This window comes from Erythranthe guttata, chromosome 13, assembly GCF_056151865.1.
Source record: "Erythranthe guttata isolate IM_541 chromosome 13, IM_541, whole genome shotgun sequence".
Lineage (NCBI taxonomy): Eukaryota > Viridiplantae > Streptophyta > Magnoliopsida > Lamiales > Phrymaceae > Erythranthe > Erythranthe guttata.
In genome coordinates, this window is record NC_142545.1 from 11,871,940 (window position 1) to 11,890,983 (window position 19,044).

Sequence of the window (19,044 nt, forward strand, 5' to 3'; positions counted from 1 at the left end):
AAAAAACAAATAATAGTATAAATAATAATTATGTAATTATATTCGGACATTGATAATTTGTTTGGAATAGAATCTAATTTTATTTAGTATTGAAATTCAATCTGTAATAATTTTGTCTGTATTTATTCATGACTCAACTGTCCTAGCTTGCCTTTTGTTTCTTTTTCTTTTTGTATATCAATTGTTCTAGTCTATGCTGCACGGACACTTCTAGAAGGTGAAGAGTCCTCGTATCCGACACCTGGACACTCGGATAGACCCTGATACTTCTCGGACATCCGTGTCGGGTCGTGTCGTAATTTTGCTAAAAGTAGGACACCCGTGTCGGGCAGTATCCACAATTTTAAAAAGTTGGGACACTTCTCTTACGTTTTATCTTACATTTTAATAGAAAACCCTAATAAAAAAAATGCGCATTTTTTATTCTCTGTAATACATATTTCCTCTTTTTCTTTGTGAGTCCACCCAAAACTCCAAAAGTCTACCATGCGACGTCGACCAGGAACACGAGCAACAAGGGCGAGCGGTTCTCTTATGCGATGACGACTTATACATATTTTTTACAATTTATAAATATACCCCTATATTTTTATTATTTATAAATATACCCCTATATTTTTTATATTTACGCGTATCCCCGCGTGTCCGTATCCTAATTTTTTGGAAATGCCGTATCACCGTGTCCGTATCCGCGTATCGCCGTGTCCACGTGTCCGTGTCCGTGCAGCATAGGTTCTAGTGTTACCATAAAGGCTAAATTACAACCACCCCTGAGGTATGGTTAAATTACGAAAACCCCATCTTGTTTGGATAATTACATCTACCCCTCAATTTTATATGAATCTTCTTACACCTCCACCCTTATGGTGTCAAATTCAACATGATCATCTAGATTCCATAGAATGTGCTCTAGTTTGTACTCGTTTTGTGTTAAAATACAGTTTATATTAACTATTATGAATCTGTGTATGCTGTCATAATTTGTTTATCATGTGATGAGAGATTATTAGTTTGATTTTATTGATCTTAATTATTGATCAACTTCTTTTTTTTTTTCATGTCGACCGGGCCATATATATATATATATTTATATCATATGCAATTTATTAGATTATTATCTTATCTTTCTTTTGTATTCTGCTGCCGACAGAGCCTCTGGAGTAGAATAATCAGCATCATGTTCGGTTATTTCATGACAAATTTAATTTGGACCAAATAATTCGAATCATTATTAAATATTAATAATATATAAATATTATTGTAGTAGTAGTACTGCATGAATGGTAGGATCACCAAAGTTAGCTGTTCACATGGGCAATGAAATGACTCATCTCAAAATTTAAAACATTAATATATATAATGTGATATAACTTCATTAACCAACTAACAACAACTCTTAGGTAAATAAATTAAAGAAACAAATGCACATGCAACCATGGTAGTTGCACGTGATAATATCGATATATATTATATATATGACCAGCCTATGCCTATATATATATATATATGCGTACACTCATTTGAGAAAGACATTATCGGAGATTTCGAAAACTACTTCTTCTAAATTTCTAATCTTCATATTTTATCTCTCGTTCTTGATATATATCTATATATATACACAAGTACCCTTTTCTAATAATAAATGGCCAATTTTTCGACAGCAAATGAAACCAACTTTTCGAGTTACGATGATTTGAATGAGGTAGAGCTCTTAGAATATATCGACAGCTGTTCACTACTTGTTATGTCTTTACTCCAACAAGACGACGACGATTCAAAAGTCGAAGACATTATTAATGGATCTGATGATCAAAGGTTCGACACTTGCAGTATTTCATCAGACGACGAATATTCAGAAGATTCTCTCTTTTCGCAAATGGAAAGCAGCTCCACGTCACCGGATGATCACGGATTTGAATGGATGGATACGGAGATGAATTATTTTATCGATAATAATCATTTCACAGACGAGATTGAAACGGCGAATATGGTAATTAATGATTATTCAAATGTTTGTTATTATGGGACGATGCCCGTGGAGGAAGAAGTTGATTACATTGATTTGTGGCAATAGCTAATTACAAAATTATCATTGTATTTATTTATCACTCTATGGTGAAAATATCAAATTGATCGATCAATACTGTCAAAGGTTAATCATTATGACAGCCCATAATATATATTTTTAAAGAAATTAAATTTTATGCTCTAATTATATTCATTCATTATTTTCATGACAACAAATTCAAACAAGAACCGATTTTAATCTGTTTTCAAGGCAAACTCTGTAATTATATTCTCCGGCTTCCTTTAGTATCTAATCAAACAATGAATGGTAGGTATATCTTCATAATGCATGAAGAATTTGCTTTTTTGTTGATTATGTTGGAAAATATTGAGTTTGAATACATTTATTTGTTGGTCAATAAGAAATTAATAGATCACTTATGTTTAATTATGTTGGAAAATATTGAGTTTGAAATTCATTTATTTGCATTAATTTTAACTTGAATTTAAGATGAACTGGTTAATAAAATGAAGCGTTTTTTGCACTAATTTGATATTTAGATGGACTAACTAATAAAAAATTGGGTGGGCTAAATAGGAAAAAAAATTATGGGATAAATTATCAATTGAGAGTGGGACTTGAGTCCATCGTTGCGCAAGGATGGAGTCAGCCCTATGTACACATATATTCATCTAACAAATTGAATGTTCACACATATATATTTAGGGCATTTTTGATTGGGTAGTTTGGATAGATAGCTATGGATGGGATACCATAATTAAGCAAATTACTAAACAATAAATAAAACAAATAACTTATACTAAGCATCAGGCCCATCAATATATCGTGGGTTGGGTTTTGGCTGCCTCGTACTGCGTCTAGCCTTAACATTCTCCCCTTCTTCGAAACGCACCTTGTCCTCAAGGTGAAAGTCTGGAAACCGTTGCTTCAAGGTACTTGCAGATTCCCAGGTCGCCTCTTCCGCCGACAACGCCTTCCATTGGACAAGAACTTCCTGAACCTTGCTTCCGTTTCTATCTATTGTACGCGACCCTAAAATTTGATTAGGCTCCACCAATGGTCCTCCTTCGACATGGTATGGGGGTAAAGTCTGTACCGGTGTAATTTGATTCCCATATTTGCGGCGAAGCAATGATACATGGAATACTAGATGAATGCGCGTGTTTGCTGGCAATTCCAAACGATATGCGACACGGCCCACACGAGCAGAGACTTGAAATGGCCCATAAAACTTGCTAGGGAGTTTTTGGTGGATGCGTTTAAAAACTGAGTGTTGCCGATATGGTTGCAATTTAAGGTAGACCCATTCACCTACCTCGAACTCCTCCTCTCGCCTATGACGATCTGCTACTTGTTTCATTCGATTTCGAGCTGCGGCGAGGTTGCACTTGAGTTCCCGCATGATCTCGTCTCTAGTTCGGAGGGTCTGGTCAACCTCTTATACGTCGGCTGATCCTAATATATATGGAACCAAGTATGGTGGTGGTCGTCCATACATGACTTCAAATGGAGACATGCCTATAGACTGGTGGAATGTTGTGTTGTACCAAAATTCAGCCCATGCAAAAAATTCCTCCCATTTCTTCGGCTGTCCCCCAACGAAGCATCGCAAATATTGTTCAAGGCACCGATTTACCACTTCCGTCCATCCATCGGTCTCGGGGTGATAAGCCGTACCGGTCTTTAGCTGCGTTCCCTGAAGACAAAATAATTCCCGCCAAAAGTTGCTCAGGAAAATTCGATCGCGGTCAGAAACAATGGAGGTTGGAATGCCGTGTAATTTCACGACTCCACGCACAAAAGTGTTCGCAACATCTTTAGCAGAATAAGGATGCGAAAGAGCCATAAAATGCGCATATTTTGAAAGCCGGTCAACCACTACTAGAACTGTGTCCTTGCCGCTAGAGCACGGTAGCCCGTCAATAAAATCCATACTAATGTCTGCCCAAATGACATCGGGAATTGACAGAGGTTCCAACAAACCCGCGGGCTTGCGCAAGTCGGACTTATTTCTTTGACAAATGTCGCATTCGCGAACCCACTGACCCACATCCCTTCTCATTCCAGCCCACACAAACAGTTGAGCTATTCGTCGGAAAGTTCTAAGTTCACCAGAATGGCCTGCTGATGGTGAGCAATGGAACCCTTTCAAAATTTTCTCTCGCAATGGCAAGACTTCGGGCACTAACACCTTTCCCTTCCGCCACACTCATCCTCGACGAACTGAATACCCTTCACTTTCAGCCAAGCCTCTGCCCACATTTTCTTTTATTCCTACTAGTCTAGGATCTGAATCTGTTGCTTCAGCGATCTCTTCCCAGATTGCCCATGCTGGAATTGAAATTGTCTGTAATTCGCATGCGCCTGGATTATGTTCACTAGTGGTTACAACATTAGTGAGATTCCCTTGGTCACGACGTGATAATGAATCAGCTGCTGCATTCTCCTTTCCCGGTTTATAGACAATCTCACAATCGAACCCCAAGAGTTTTGCTATCCATTTTTGTTGCTTCGGTGTAGTGCTATCCATTTTTGTTGCTTCGGTGTAGTGACCCATTGCTCTAGCAAACAACGCAAACTACGATGATCCGTACAAATTTTAAATTTGCGGCCAAGAAGATAGGGCCGCCAACTTCGAACGGCTTCCAAAATGGCAAGCATTTCTCTCTCATACGTCGACCATGCTCGTTTTGTCGCGCTCAGACCCTTACTCAAATATGCCAGCGGTCGGCCATTTTGACTTAGTATAGCACAAATTCCTCCCCTAGAAGCATCTGTCTCGATCATAAAGTCCTCGTTAAAATTTGGTAGTGCCAATACCGGTGTGCTAGCCATAGCCTGTTTCAAATTTTCAAAGGCCTGATCAATCAGCCTTCTCATTCCACCCAAACGCTCATTTCTTTAATAAATCCGTTAATGGCCTCGCAATAGTACCATAATTATGCACAAATTTACGATAATACCCGGTCAATCCAAGGAATCCTCTAAGAGCTCGCACAGTGGCAGGTTTAGGCCACTCCACCATTGCTCTAATTTTCTCAACTTCGACTCGCACTCCTTCAATAGAAATCCAGTTGCCAAGGTACTCAACTTGTTTACGGCCAAAACAACATTTACTTGGTTTGACGTAGAAGTGCCCATCTCATAAAAATTTTAAAGTCACACGTAAATGTTGTAGATGATCTGCCCACGATCGGCTGTAGACCAAAATATCGTCAAAAAAAACCAGAATAAAATGGTGCAAGTATGGTCGAAATATTTCATTCATTGCCGCTTGGAACGTAGATGGCGCATTGCACAACCCGAGTGGCATAACCAAATATTCGTAATGCCCGTTGTGTGCTCGAAAAGCTGTCTTGTGTATGTCGTCTGGGTGAACACGAATTTGGTGATATCCAGCTCGTAGATCGAGCTTGCTAAAGTACTCAGCGCCGTGCAATTCATCCAACATATCATCCACCGTCGGAATGCGAAAACGATCTTTAACCGTAGCACTGTTCAAGGCCCTGTAATCTGTACAAAATCGCCACGACCCATCTTTCTTAACTAATAAAACTGGTGAGGAAAAGGGGCTCGTGCTACGCCGAATCAACCCCGATTGCAGTAGTTCTTCCACTTGCCTTCCGATCTCACTTTTCTGAAAGTGCGCATAGCGATACGGAGCAACGTTCACCACTTTGGTTTCGTCATAAAGTCGAATTCGGTGGTCGAAGATCCGGGCTGGTGGTAGTTCTTTGGGCAATTCCTGAATATCGCGGAATTCTTCAAGTAATTTGCTTATTTCACTGCTCTCCTCCAACTCTCATTCGCAATCTCGTAACTCGCCCCCGTCTCCCGCCACTACAAATAATTCACCGCCAGAAATCCAATCGGCTCGAATAGAATCTAAGTCAACCATGTCAATTTCTTTCTTTGCACGTCATTGAATATGGAATTCTCGACCTCCCTCTGTAAAACTCATTGTCCTGGCCTTGTAGTCGTTTATCACTACTCCAATACTTTCAAGCCAAGGTATACCTAGCACCACATCCAGATCACTTAATTCCAATGCGAATAACGTTGTCGTGAAACTATAGCCTTGCAATTTCATTTTGACCGACTCATACTTTTCCGCACACTCCAATCTTGCACCATTAGCCACCCGAACACCAATTGGTTTAATCTTTGTTGCTGAGAGTTGCATTTGTCGAGCCAAACTAGAGTTAATGACATTAAGGCTTGAGCCATTAACAATCAATACCTCCACATGCGACTCCCCGAGGGTGCCTGTTAGGCGCATCGTTCGTCCGCCAACCTCGCCGCTTATGGCGTTTAAAGAGATTTGTTGTTCATCTTCTAGAGTATCGTTATCATCGTCGGTCTTCTCATCCAACTCGATGAGTAGAACTTGGGTTCGCTTGCATTGGTGGCCCTTAACGTACTTTTTGTCACAATAATAGCACAAATTCTGATCACGCCTCCTTTGCAATTCCTCCCCAGACATACGTCGTTATTCTCCCATGGGCGGGGCTCGTCCCGATACTCCCAAAGTAGGTGTGGTCGATGGGGTTCTTCCAGCGACGCGATTAGTGTTCCTTATTCTCCGGCTGGAAAGTAACTGCTCATCTTTTCTTTTTGCCAATTCTATGGCTGTCTAGAGATCTCTAGGTTTGAAAAGTCGTACATCTGTGGCTATTTCCTCCTTTAACCCTGCCATGAAAGCCCCTGTCAGGGCAGCTTCTGACCACTCCGGTAGACAGTTCATCAACTTCTCAAAGTCCCCCATAAATTCAAGAAAGCTCCCTTTTTGTCGCAGCCTACAAATCGACTTGTTGGGGTCCTCGTAATCCCCGTGGCCAAACCGTAGCAGCACTCCTTTCTCGAAACGTCTCCATGATAATCGACGGTCACGATTAGTCCGCTCGAACCATTGCCACCATTGATTCGCGTCCCCTTCCACATAGTACGAAGCAAGTCGTACCTTCTTCTCCCCACGAACTTCGTTAGCGCTAAAATATTGATTGGCACGATTAAGCCATGTCCTTGGTTCTTCTCCCGTAAACCGCGGAAAATCCATACGAGCGGAATTTTGTCGCCGTTCTTTTTCACCACGGTGTGACGCCCTACTTTTCACTGAATTACGTGATGCGCGACTGTCATCGCTCTTGTCATCGGAGGATCCATCTGACGACGGCGGTGATCGATTGCCTCGCCTACCCCACGGATTTAGGCGCGCCTCATTCCCCCTATCAAGAAGATGTTGCATAGATGTGCGAATTTCTTGTACAGAATTTTCCAAACTCTCTATTCGTTCTTTATTTGTTCCCATAACTTGAGCTGTGCGTCGATATTATCTCTGCCTAGCCCTAATGAAGCGTTGATACGATCTCAACCTCAACCTCGCTCTGAATACCAATTGATACGATCTCAACCTCAACCTCGCTCTGAATACCAATTGATACGATCTTAAGGTATCTTCAAATTCTTACTTACGCAAGAAGTCAGAAAAAGTAGTATTATTCGTCATCTAGAAAACCAAAGTACGTGTCTGAGTATTTATACTTCAAACAATAAAACCCTAACTAGAGAAAATACCATAATTAAGCAAATTACTAAACAATAAATAAAGCAAAGGGTTAACTGCAAAAAATCCCCTAAACTTTGGACGTTTTTGCGCTTTACCCCCTGAACGGAAAAAAGTTGCACGAGCATACCTGAACTTGTCAAATTGTAGCACCGGAGCAAAAATTGTCCATTTTTAGCAAAAATAGACCGGGAATCCACAACACGTGAGAAGCACATGATTTTAGCCGGGATAAATTGGTCTTTTCCTCTTACACCTATTTTCTTCATTTTTTTAATAAATATAAATAAATTTACAAAAAGAAAAAAAAAAAAGAAAAAGACAAAAGATTTCATCTTCTTCGCGTCACCACCACCAAAAACCAAATTACTCTTCGTCCTTCTTCAGCCCACCGCCGTCCGCCGCCCGCCGCCTCTAATTCGCCGGTTGCCTGCCTCGCGACCCTCTATCGCCTGCTAACTCTGCTTCGCAGCCCTCCGCCGCCTCTGCTTCGCGGCCCACCGAAAATAGAGGACATAAACCTCCCATTCACCGGATGAGAAAAACTCTGCACCATCCATATCGCCGTTGATTGGCGGTGATGCCTAGCCTCACATAATCCGGCGGTGATTCTTTCCAAATTCACTAATTGAATGTGAGGGGAGTTGTGCTCTTAAATCTGCCGCCAGGCAGATTTGGTGGTGGTGGTTTTAGAAAAGAAATTGGCCGCCGCGGCGTCGCGAGGGGTTTTGGGTATAGGCGGAGGAGTTGGACATTTGGACGAGGTGTTGGTGGAGGAATTGGTGGTGGAGTTGGAGGTGACAGTGGAGGAATTGAAGGTGGAGTCGGTGGAGGCTTAGGCGTTGGTATAGGTGGCGATGTTGTTGGCAGATTTGGTTGTGGTGGAGGTGGTGGTGGTGCGGCGGCGGAGCAGATGTGGTGGTGGTGATGCGGCGCCGGAGAGAGGAAGAAGACGGAGCAGGCCTTTTCTCTTTCCCTTTTCCCTAATTCTTTGTTTTTTCTTTTTCTTTTTCTTTTTCTTTTTCTTTTGAGATAAGGGATTTTTCATATTGAATTTCTAGTAATTTGATATGATAATTTCAGGTGGTGGTGCGGCGGTGGAGAGAGATGTTGGTGGCGGTGGTGTTAAATATGCTGATTCCCCTGTTTTGCAGCAAGAGGGAGACGAAGAAGATGATGGGTGGTCTTTTTTTGTTTTGTTTATTTTTTTCTTTTTTTTTTTTTTTTTTTTTTTTTTTTAATTCTTTTATCTGAAAATCTTGTGAATCGACGAAATTGCCCTTCCATTGTCACGTGTGAGTTGCACGTGTGCAATTCAGGCAAAAAATTGGCTATAAATGGACTTTTTATTCGTCGGTGCAACAATTTGGCAAGTTCGGGTATGCTCGTGCAACTTTTTTCCGTTCAGGGGGTAAAGCGCAAAAACGTCCAAAGTTTAGGGGATTTTTTGCAGTTAACCCTAAAGCAAATAACTTATACTAAGCATCAGGCCCATCAATATATCGTGGGTTGGGTTTTGGCACCCTCGTACTGCGTCTAGCCTTAACAGTAATCTCTCATTTGGTTGGAGTTATGAGGAAGATACTATTAATACCTGCACTAACAATATCATGTTTTGTTTGGGTGACAACACAGCTCGGGTTGTGGAAACGGATACGTGATGCACCTCTGGTAGCCCTTAAGGACTTGACCTAAATGCTCTCATAGTATATCAGGTTCTGAACGCAGATGTTGAACCTGTGGGTAGACTCTAACTACACTGGAGACGGGGGTTAGAAAATCTTAGTGGCTGGGTTAGTAAATATAGAATTGACATTAGATTCGGATTTGTAGATCTTTATCGATAGTACACTGATGGATTTTACCCTAGAAGCCATCACAAATCAGAATTCATCGCTTGTCCTCGCGGACCATTATTTTTTTTATTTTTTTTTCATTTTAGCTTCATTTCCCCCATTCTTTCGTCTGTCTAGATAGTGTTTACGATAGTATAATTACGTACTTGGTAAATTTAGGAACTTAATTCCATGTGAATCGATATCTGGAATTCACTATTCTACAAAACGTGATACTGTACACTTGTGGTTTGTCATAGGTAGGTTTTATGCGTATCAGTGCATAGAATACCTGGATCTCTTCCAGCAAGCCAACACGATTCTGCATGCAGGTCTTTACCAAATTTTGCATCCCTCCACGTGGGTTCCCCCTACACTAGGGGTAGTAAAAATCAATGTAGATGCGGCCTTCCCAGCGAACAAAAACTTCTACACTACATCAATGGTAGCCCGTAAGGCTAGTGCATTTGGTGAGCAATCAAGAATTTCAATGGGCGGCCATTACCAGCCAATTTTGAAGCAAAATGAGCCCTTTTTGCTCTTCAGATTGCGCTAAGGAAATGATGTAATGCCATCATCATTGAAGGAGATAACTTGCAGTTGTTTGACGCTTTAAAAGAAGACGAAGCTAGCTTTTTTTTTTTTTTTTTAGGGTGGGGGGATAGGCTTGACCCCCTACCTGTTTATAAAACAAAATTTAAGAAGTACAGAATGAGTTCCGCTCAAATTGCTACTGCCCAACTTATGGCTAATAATAGCAATTGACAAACAAAAGACAACAGCTAACTAACAAAACGTTAAGAATGCGGGCAAAACAGGTGGCCCAAATAATAAAAATGACAAGGGTAGGAATGATCATAGAAGGTCGGGGAAGACCAAGGTAGACCGTTCGCCTCACCACAACAGCCGAGGCCAGTTACACTTTCGCCAAAAATGGGCGAAACAGGTATAACGGCTGCGAAATGTGTGGCACCATTCGGCAAACAGTCTAGTCTTGATAGACCCTGACAATCCATAATCACCCCAACCCTGCCTAACATGTAAAGTTCACGAAAATGCCTAAATTGCCAATAATATAAAAACGTGGAATGCATGGCACCTATGTGCGAGAATGTTGTCGAAAGGATGGATATCCAAATTGGTCCATCCAAATCATCTGCTGAATAGGTCGGGGAATCTCCGCTGTTGTGAAGGTACGAGCCAACTCGGTCTGACACCCCAAATTAGGTAATGCATCAGCGACTGTATTGCCCTCCCGGTAGATATGTGTAATTCTGTACTCCAATGTTGAAAGAGAGTTCCGGATCGCCGTGAGAGAACTCTGAAGACTCCAATGACCTTTGTCCGTGTGCAAAAGAAGTCGAAGCGACTTCTGCGTCAAGCTCGATCCAAACTCTAGTGAATTGTCTCTGAATAATAAATCTCAGCCCCGAGGCAAGGGCAGCAAGTTCGGCTGGGAAGACGAAGCTAGCTTGGCTCCTTTTGGAGCTATCATTGAAGAAAGTTTATTTATTGCTCGTAATTTTCATTCCATTTCTTTTCTATTTGTCAAAAGAGCTGGAAATTGTCTTGTCCATGCTCTTGCTAAACCGACCGATTTATCTTGTTCGGAAGGTATTTCTCTTCCCTTGAACCTGGCTCGCGTAGCCTAATGATATCCTTTTCTCCTCATTAAAAAAAAATCCCACAAACAGGTAACAAATCATTTTTTAGCCAAAAGGTGAATGAGAGTGCAAAGTGCCAAAGAAATTGTAATTGGAGGGTGCATTTAGCCTTTTTTTATTTTATTTAAGGGTGTAAAGTGCTAATGACATAACATTTGAGGGTGCAATATGCCAATTACCCTATATTTATATAGGTTGGGCATGGGTCAGGTAATTATCGTCCAATTATCAACCCGACCCCACCAATTGATTTTGCTAAATACTGAAAACGTGGGTCAGTTGGTTGGTATTATCGATGATCTAATTATTTTTAATTTATATATAATAATAATGTTATTATATCAACTTGTTTTCAACAAATAATCAACATTTTGAAAAAAATTATGTTGCAAAAAATATAATCTTAAAATTAAGAGTTTTTTTTACTAAATTTCTACAATAAATAAATATATAAAGAAGAATATGAAATATGAACGATAAAATAAATTTGTATTTTGAGTTTTTGAGTGTAGAGTTCTTTTATAAATTAATATATGTTTTAAAAAAAGTCCTAAAATTTTACTATCGTAATTTTATTAAAACATTACTTTTAAATATTTATAATATTTGTTTAATATTAAAAAGAGGCAGTTGCTTGGGTAATTATCTGCCACCTGACTTTCGCGTAAACTGGAAAACCGACCGACCATTTATACATATGGAATGGTTAAAATTTTCGGCCCGACTGTATGGGCCGGTTACTCATCATTTATCGTCCATGAAAAGTGGGTCGAAAATGGATAGATTGGCCCATAAAACATATATTGAGTTGAATATGTATCTTTTTTATTTGAATTTTGACACATTTTCTATCTAATGCCATCAAAACTCCTTCATAATTTTTGTTGGATATTTGACTTAGAGTCAAATATAATTTAATTGTTTTGACTTTCTTAAATCAATTTTTAATATTTCCAAAATTATTATTATGGGATTTATTGTGTTAATTGGGATTTATTATCTAAGATTAGTGGGCGGTTATTTTTAGCTTAGTGGGTAGTTATTTAGGCACATGTTTAATTATTTCAATAACCCATTATCCCACTAACCCATATCTCTCCTAGTAGTGCTGATTTCGTGCAGGGCAAGGAGCTCTCGGACCCTATAAATAGGAGAAGAACTCAGTTCATTTCTCACAATTTCTACAGAGAGCACAGAGCTGCGGGTGTTGGAACACTTTTACCAACACCCTGCTTTCTTCATGGATTTCTCACTGCAGAATTGAGTCTCTTTTGTATTCAATCTCATTGAATACTGATTTGTATTCATAGTATATCATTACGTGCTTTTGTACTAGATACTGGGAATTAGTCTACAAAGAAATCATCTCGCGATTTCTTCGTAGAAGAGAAGATGGTGGATTTTTCATTTGTATTCTTTTGAATACTGATTTGTATTCCTAGTATACTGTTAAGTGCTTTTGTACTAGATACTAGGAATTGGTTTACAAAGAAATCATCTTGCGATTTCTTCATAGACGAGAAGATGGTGACTTCTCATTTGTATTCTTTTGAATCCTGATTTGTATTCCTAGTATATCATTAAGTACTTTGGTACTAGATACTAGGAATTGGTTTACGAATAAATCATCCTGCGATTTCTTCGTAGAAGAGAAGATGGTGGCTTCTCATTTAAAAGAGAAGATGGTGGCTTCTTATTTGTATTCTTTTGATCAATACTGATTTGTGTTCCTAATATACTGTTAAGTACTTTTGTACTAGATACTAGGAATTCGTTTACGAAGAAATCAACTTGTGATTTCTTCGTAGAAGAGTAGAAGAGAAGATGGTGGCTTCTCATTTGTATTCTTTGAATACTGTTTTTCGCTTATGAAGGCTCCATCCACAAGTTATATACTTGTGGATAATGATTTTAAAACTTGTGTCATTTTTATTCCGCTGCATAATCTTTCTCAACACAAGTTTTTGTTCATTTGAAAGAAATCTCTAATTTTATAAAGACTAGTAAGAGACACGTGCGTTGCACGTGGTTTATGATTTTTGTTAATTATTTATATATTAATAAATAATTTACTTCATTAAAATTAAGCTTTATTATAAATAAATATTTAATAAATTAGTGATATGATTTAGTATTATGTTAATGTAGATTTCCGATCATGTTGATTTTGCTTGATCTTGATGTAGCACAGTGCATAACAAAATCTTCATATTCAGTATTAAAAAACATTTAAAGATCAGTGTAACAATTATCATTATTCGTCTTCTTTCATCTCCATTTTTTGTGACGTTTTTTTCTCAAATTCTGGCATCATCATTTATTTAATCAAGTTGTAATATTTACTGAAAAATATTTGCTTATACGATTATTTATTTATTATGTTATATTTTTTCTTCAACAAGACTGTATTAGAAATAGAATCACTTGAGAAATTACAATTATAATTAAATTATTGAGAAAATTAGAAATCGTCATAAAAAAATCATATACATCGACACGGCAAAATGCTAATATATAACTATTTTCTGTATATACAAGCAGTGATATCTTATTAAGAAAAAAATAGAACTTTATTTTATATAAAATATTATTATAAACTTTTATAATATTTTAAGAATAGCGGAATAAAGAAAAAATATCAAGAAAAATTCATAATTTAAGTTTTTTTTTTTTTTTTTTGAAGAAGAAAGGGCAATTTTATTAGGTATACGGTGCCAAACTTGAAGGAAGGATAAACCCTTCGGTACAAGAAAAGTCATGTGATTTAGCAATAGCATTAGCTAGCTTGTTTCCTGCCCGTTTAACAAAAACAAATGAAACAAAATCTAAATTACGAGCAAGAGTTAAACATCCCTCAATGATAGCGCCAAATGGGGCCGATGAAGTGTCACCTCCTTGTAGAGCTTCGATAATTTGTAAGCAGTCACCTTCCACTATAACCGATCGTCAGCCCGATTCTCTAGCTTTCCTCAGAGCTTGTAGGGCAGCCCTAGCTTCTCCGAATATCGGTTTAGGCCGACCCGGAAACTTCTCCACACACCACCAAATACAATTTCCCATCCAATCCCGAGCAACCATTGAAGTGGTATAGAAATCTCTGCCCACCGGAAACGCCGCATCTATGTTAATCTTAATAGTACCTTGGCCAGGTGGTAACCAACTTGCTGGATGGCTCGAACGTTGGTTTGCTCGCTGCTTCGTGTTTGCTTCATGGTAAAGTGTCAAGTGCATTGTACTCCAGGTAAGGATATCACCTGTCGCTCCATTATTTTCTCCGTGCATGTCGCGGTTCCGTGTATCCCAAGCTTTCCACATGACCGCCGCCGCTAGCCAAATTTGTTCCTTCTGGAGCTTTAGATTGAGATCTTCAAACCAAGCCACAAAGTTGAGAGCAGGCCCCATGTTAACTCCAGAAAATGGGGGCTGCTGCCACACTACGTCCATTCCTCTACACTCAGTAAATACATGCAAGATAGTTTCAACTTTCCCACAAAGATGGCACAACGGAGATGCAGAGACTTTTCGTTTGTAAAGCTCTGATGCAGTCGGGAGAGAATTAAGGGCTGCTCTCCAGATAAATATGCGAATTTTCGGGGGAATGTTCATTTTCCAGATTGTTCTCCATAGACCAGACTCTCCTCCACTTGAAGCTTGACCCGCTTGATCATGATTCCCACCCACTTCCTCTAAACGAGCAAAAATTAGACGGTAGCATGAGTTGACCGAAAATCTCCCGTGCGGGGTAAAGTGCCATATCACTTTATCATTGACCTGGTGACCTCCTATCGGCACCGATAGGATTCTGTCCCTGTCAATTGGCCAGAAAATGGAATTAATAAGGGGAATATTCTAATTATGTGAGACTGGTTCAATAATATCTGCCACCGTGTCGGGATACGAAGTGTGAAACGGTCGTTTCGTAATTACTCGAAGACAATCATCATCGACCAACCATTGATCCGCCCAAAGTGATGTGGACTTACCGTCCCCAATCCTCATCCTGGTACCCAGTTTAAGGCAATTGCGAGCACCTAGGATACTTCGCCACGTTGCCGAGGGTCGGGAACCAATGCCTGCTGAGAAGAAATCTGTATTTGGAAAATATTTCGCCTTGAGAACTCGAGTCAACAGTAAGTTTGGTTCGGTAGTGATTCGCCACCCCTGCTTCGCGAGAAGAGCCAAATTAAAACATTTCATTTCCCGAAATCCAATGCCGTCTTCTGTCTTAGGAGAACACAATTTCCTCCACGAAATCCACGCCATGCCTTTACTCTTCCCATTCCCCCATCAGTATCTCCGAATAGCTAGCTCGATTTCCTTTAACAAACCTACTTGGAAACAAAAAGCAACTCATAATGTAAGTCGGAATTGATTGTAATACCGACTTGATTAGAACCTCTTTTCCCGCTCTCGAAAGTTGCTTCTCTCCCCAACCTTTAATTCTTGTCCAAATGCGGTCCCTAAGATAGCCGAATATCTCTTTTTTGGTACGGCCCATGGAGCATGGCATTCCCAAATACTTGTCATGTCTATCTACCACCTTGAAACTGAGTCTGATGTGAATTGATTCTTTGAGACCATGTGGTGTAGACGGGCTGAACACCATTGTTGATTTATCCAGATTAATCACTTGGCCGGACGTCCGGGCATATTTTTCTAGGATTCCCTTCAAGGTGCGAGCCTCCAATTCTGAAGCTTCACAGAAGAAAAGGGTGTCATCTGCGAAGCAAAGATTGGAAATAGGTGGTGCCGTGGGGGCCACTCTAACTCCATGTAATTCACCATTTTCCACTGCTGTATTGACCATTGCAATTAATGCCTCCGTGCAACAAATAAACAGATATGGGGAGAGTGGATCGCCTTGACGAAGCCCTCTCGATGGTTGAACCGAGCCAAGCTGTATTCCATTAAATAGAAAAGCGTAAGACACAGAAGATATGCAAAGCATAATAAGCTCAATGAAGGACAAAGGTAAACCGAATTGGACAAGAATTTTTTTGAGAAATATCCATTCGATCCGATCATAAGCTTTACTAATATCTAATTTAATAGCCATATAATTCTTTCGATTATTAGAGCTCAACTTAATAAAATGGTTTATCTCAAAAGCGACAAGGACATTGTCCGTGATAAGTCGTTTAGGGACGAAAGCTGATTGGGTAGGGGATATCAAGTCATTCAACACCAATTTCAATCTATTAGAAATCACTTTGTACCCAAATTTGTATATAACATTGCAAAGACTTATGGGCCTATAATCGGTGATTTTCTCCGGAGTTTTCACCTTTGGAATCAAAACAATATAGGTGAAATTTAATAAAGACGGAAGGGTGTGTTTATTAAGAAACTCAAGAACACAAGAGGTAACATTAGCACCAAAAATGTGCCAGTATTTGGTGTAAAATAAGACAGGTAAACCATCTGGGCCAGGGGATTTAAGAGGGGCCATTTGTGCAATGGCCCGGTTTACCTCAACAGCTGTGAAAGGCTGGGAAAGCACCTGACGTGCGTCGTCGGAAATCCTTGGCTCAATGTGACTTATCACCTCATATATCTCTTCCTCGTTGGGTTCGTTGGTACGAAAAATCTCATGAAAGTAGTTCGAGACCACTTGTTCAATATCCTCCACTCTGTCTTTCCAAACCCCCGAATTATCCTGAATTTTGTCCACCATGTTCGTCCTATGTCGAATCGTCGCTTTGACGTGGAAGAATTTAGTGTTGCGGTCCCCTTCTCTCATCCATTGCACCCTACTCCTTTGGCGCCAATACATCTCAGATTCCACATACAAGCGCTCCAACTCGGTTCGAAGGGAGAGAGTTTCGGCTCTGCTGGACTCTGATTGGGTTCCAATATGCAGAGCGTGAACTCATTTCTGAATCTCTTCAATTCGATGATGTGGACTTCTCACTGTATTATTACTCCACTCCATTAAAGCAAGTCGGCATCCGTCGTTCTTCCTTAACACAGCTTCTATTGGATTTGACCCTGAGTTATCCGTCCACTGCTGGTTGATAATTGTCTCATAATCATCTCTTCTAATCCACATAGACTCAAAACGAAAGGGTTTTCGACCCCTACGATTATGCCGAGATGGGGAAGTTTTGAACCTAAGCATAATCGGAATATGGTCTGAGCCTGAGAACTCCAAGTGCTGGACATGGGCATGGGGGAAGCGATTCAGCCATCTTGTGTCCGCACAAAATCGATCAAGTCGGTATCTGACCGTGAGAGGATGTTCTCTGTTGTTTGACCACGTAAATGGTGTACCCCTAAACCCGATGTCGGACAAATTGCATGATTCAAGTGCAATTCGGAAAGCTTCAATTTGACTTGGAGAGCGAGCGTTTCCACTAATCTTTTCCGAATTGGAGAGAATTTCGTTGAAATCGCCACCTATTACCCAAGGCAGCTCACTCTGATGTCGGAGATTACACATAAGTTCCCATGAATTATGCCGCTGATCCTTTTCTGGGAAACCATAAAAATCGGTGAATCTCCACCGATCGACCCCATCTTTAGAGAGAACTTCAACATCAACATGATTATGTGAATAACTCGACAATGTAACTGTAACTTCTCTTCGCCATAACAATGCTAACCCACCTGACCTGCCATTTTTCTCAACGGCTATACCGAACAAATTCCATCGTCTCTTAAGTCGTTCAATCGTCTGTCGTGTAGATCTCGTCTCCGAGAGGAACACCAGATCGGGGTTATATTTTCGGAGAATATCTCCGAGAGTGTGAATTGTCAAAGGCACCCCGAGCCCTTGAAAATTCCATATTAGGCAACTCATTGTCCTCGGCGGGACTGCGTCGCAGTCTCCGCCGTTGAAATAATATCTTCATCAACCAAGTTCAGCATCTGCCTTTTCCCCTGTCGATTATAATCCTGCCCCGATGTAGCCAACCGTTTGTTTCCCCGGCTCTTAACAGATTTCACTATTCTCTTGCGTGGTGTAGATTCAATTCTTCCCTCGGAATGCAGTTCGATCGTGGTGTTGAATAGATTTGTTTCCTCCACATCTTGTACCTGATTATTTTCCTTTCTTCCGTGGTGATCTAGTTGGAGTGAGTTGTTCACAGCTGGCGCAGAAAAGGCGAAGATGTTCACTCCTCTTAGGTTACTTGTGCTCGAGTTCTTGGGAGTATTCTGAGTATTGGAGTTTAGTGGATGCAGAGGAAGCCTCGAACTCTCCTCCTCCCTGAGATTGGAAGCTCGGAGCCAGGTACCATATGGTAGATGCTCACCAGGGTCCCTAAAGCTATCATCATATCTCAACGGGCATCTATTCTCGTTATGCCCAAGGCATCCGCATAGAAAGCAGAGGTTCGGAAGACGCTCATAGGTAAAATCCACCCATACTTTGCTCCCATCCAGCTTATGCAGATACAGTCCTCGTTTAATGCTTTGGGAAACGTCAACCGCAACCTTAATTCGAATAAGTTGCGCGAAACGGATCTGGTTTTGATTTAGAACCTCGAGCAAGATGCCAATCTTACCACCAATCTGAGCCACCACCTCAAGAGATCTATGATTCATCGGAAGATGGTGAAGCCGAACCACAATAGGCATATGATTGACGACCATAGTGGTTGGATCTGATTCACGGTCTAACTTCGAGAAGATGAGGGCGTTCTTATCCACTAACCACGGACAACCTTCGAGTGCGTGTTTCTGATCTAGATGGTGATTGAAAACAATCAGAAACTTGTTTTTACCAAGAGATTGGATCTCACATCCCTTAACAGGTTGAAGGAGGCGGATCACATTGGCCTTGATGGAGTGTGCTGGCAGTTCCTTATCTGAGACAAGTCTCCCCACTAGGCTGAGCCCCCCGGTGAGATTTGTATTGACAGGTTGAATATTGCCAATCGTGATACCCTCCGCTTCGTCGGAAGTCAAGTGAAACTTATTCGCCAAAGTTTCTGTGATGTCTTCCATCGTCGT

General features: G+C 40.4%; 2 protein-coding genes and 1 long non-coding RNA gene across 3 annotated transcripts; 1 reads left to right on the forward strand and 2 right to left on the reverse strand.

Moving 5' to 3' along the window:
• Nucleotides 1–2,828: 2,828 nt before the first annotated feature.
• LOC148765918 (uncharacterized) lies at nt 2,829–3,431 on the reverse strand. Its single transcript, XM_088812419.1, has one exon. The coding sequence runs from the start codon at nt 3,429–3,431 to the stop codon at nt 2,829–2,831; it is 603 nt and encodes a 200-aa protein (XP_088668545.1).
• A 4,459-nt stretch (nt 3,432–7,890) lies between these two features.
• Nucleotides 7,891–8,974, forward strand: LOC148765919 (uncharacterized). The gene is made up of 2 exons (XR_016029273.1): nt 7,891–8,553; nt 8,676–8,974. It is a non-coding gene; the product is annotated as an uncharacterized LOC148765919 (long non-coding RNA).
• Nucleotides 8,975–16,960: 7,986 nt separating this feature from the next.
• Nucleotides 16,961–17,890, reverse strand: LOC148765920 (uncharacterized). Its single transcript, XM_088812420.1, has one exon. It carries the CDS (start codon nt 17,888–17,890, stop codon nt 16,961–16,963), a length of 930 nt encoding a protein of 309 aa, XP_088668546.1.
• Between the last annotated feature and the right edge of the window lie 1,154 nt (nt 17,891–19,044).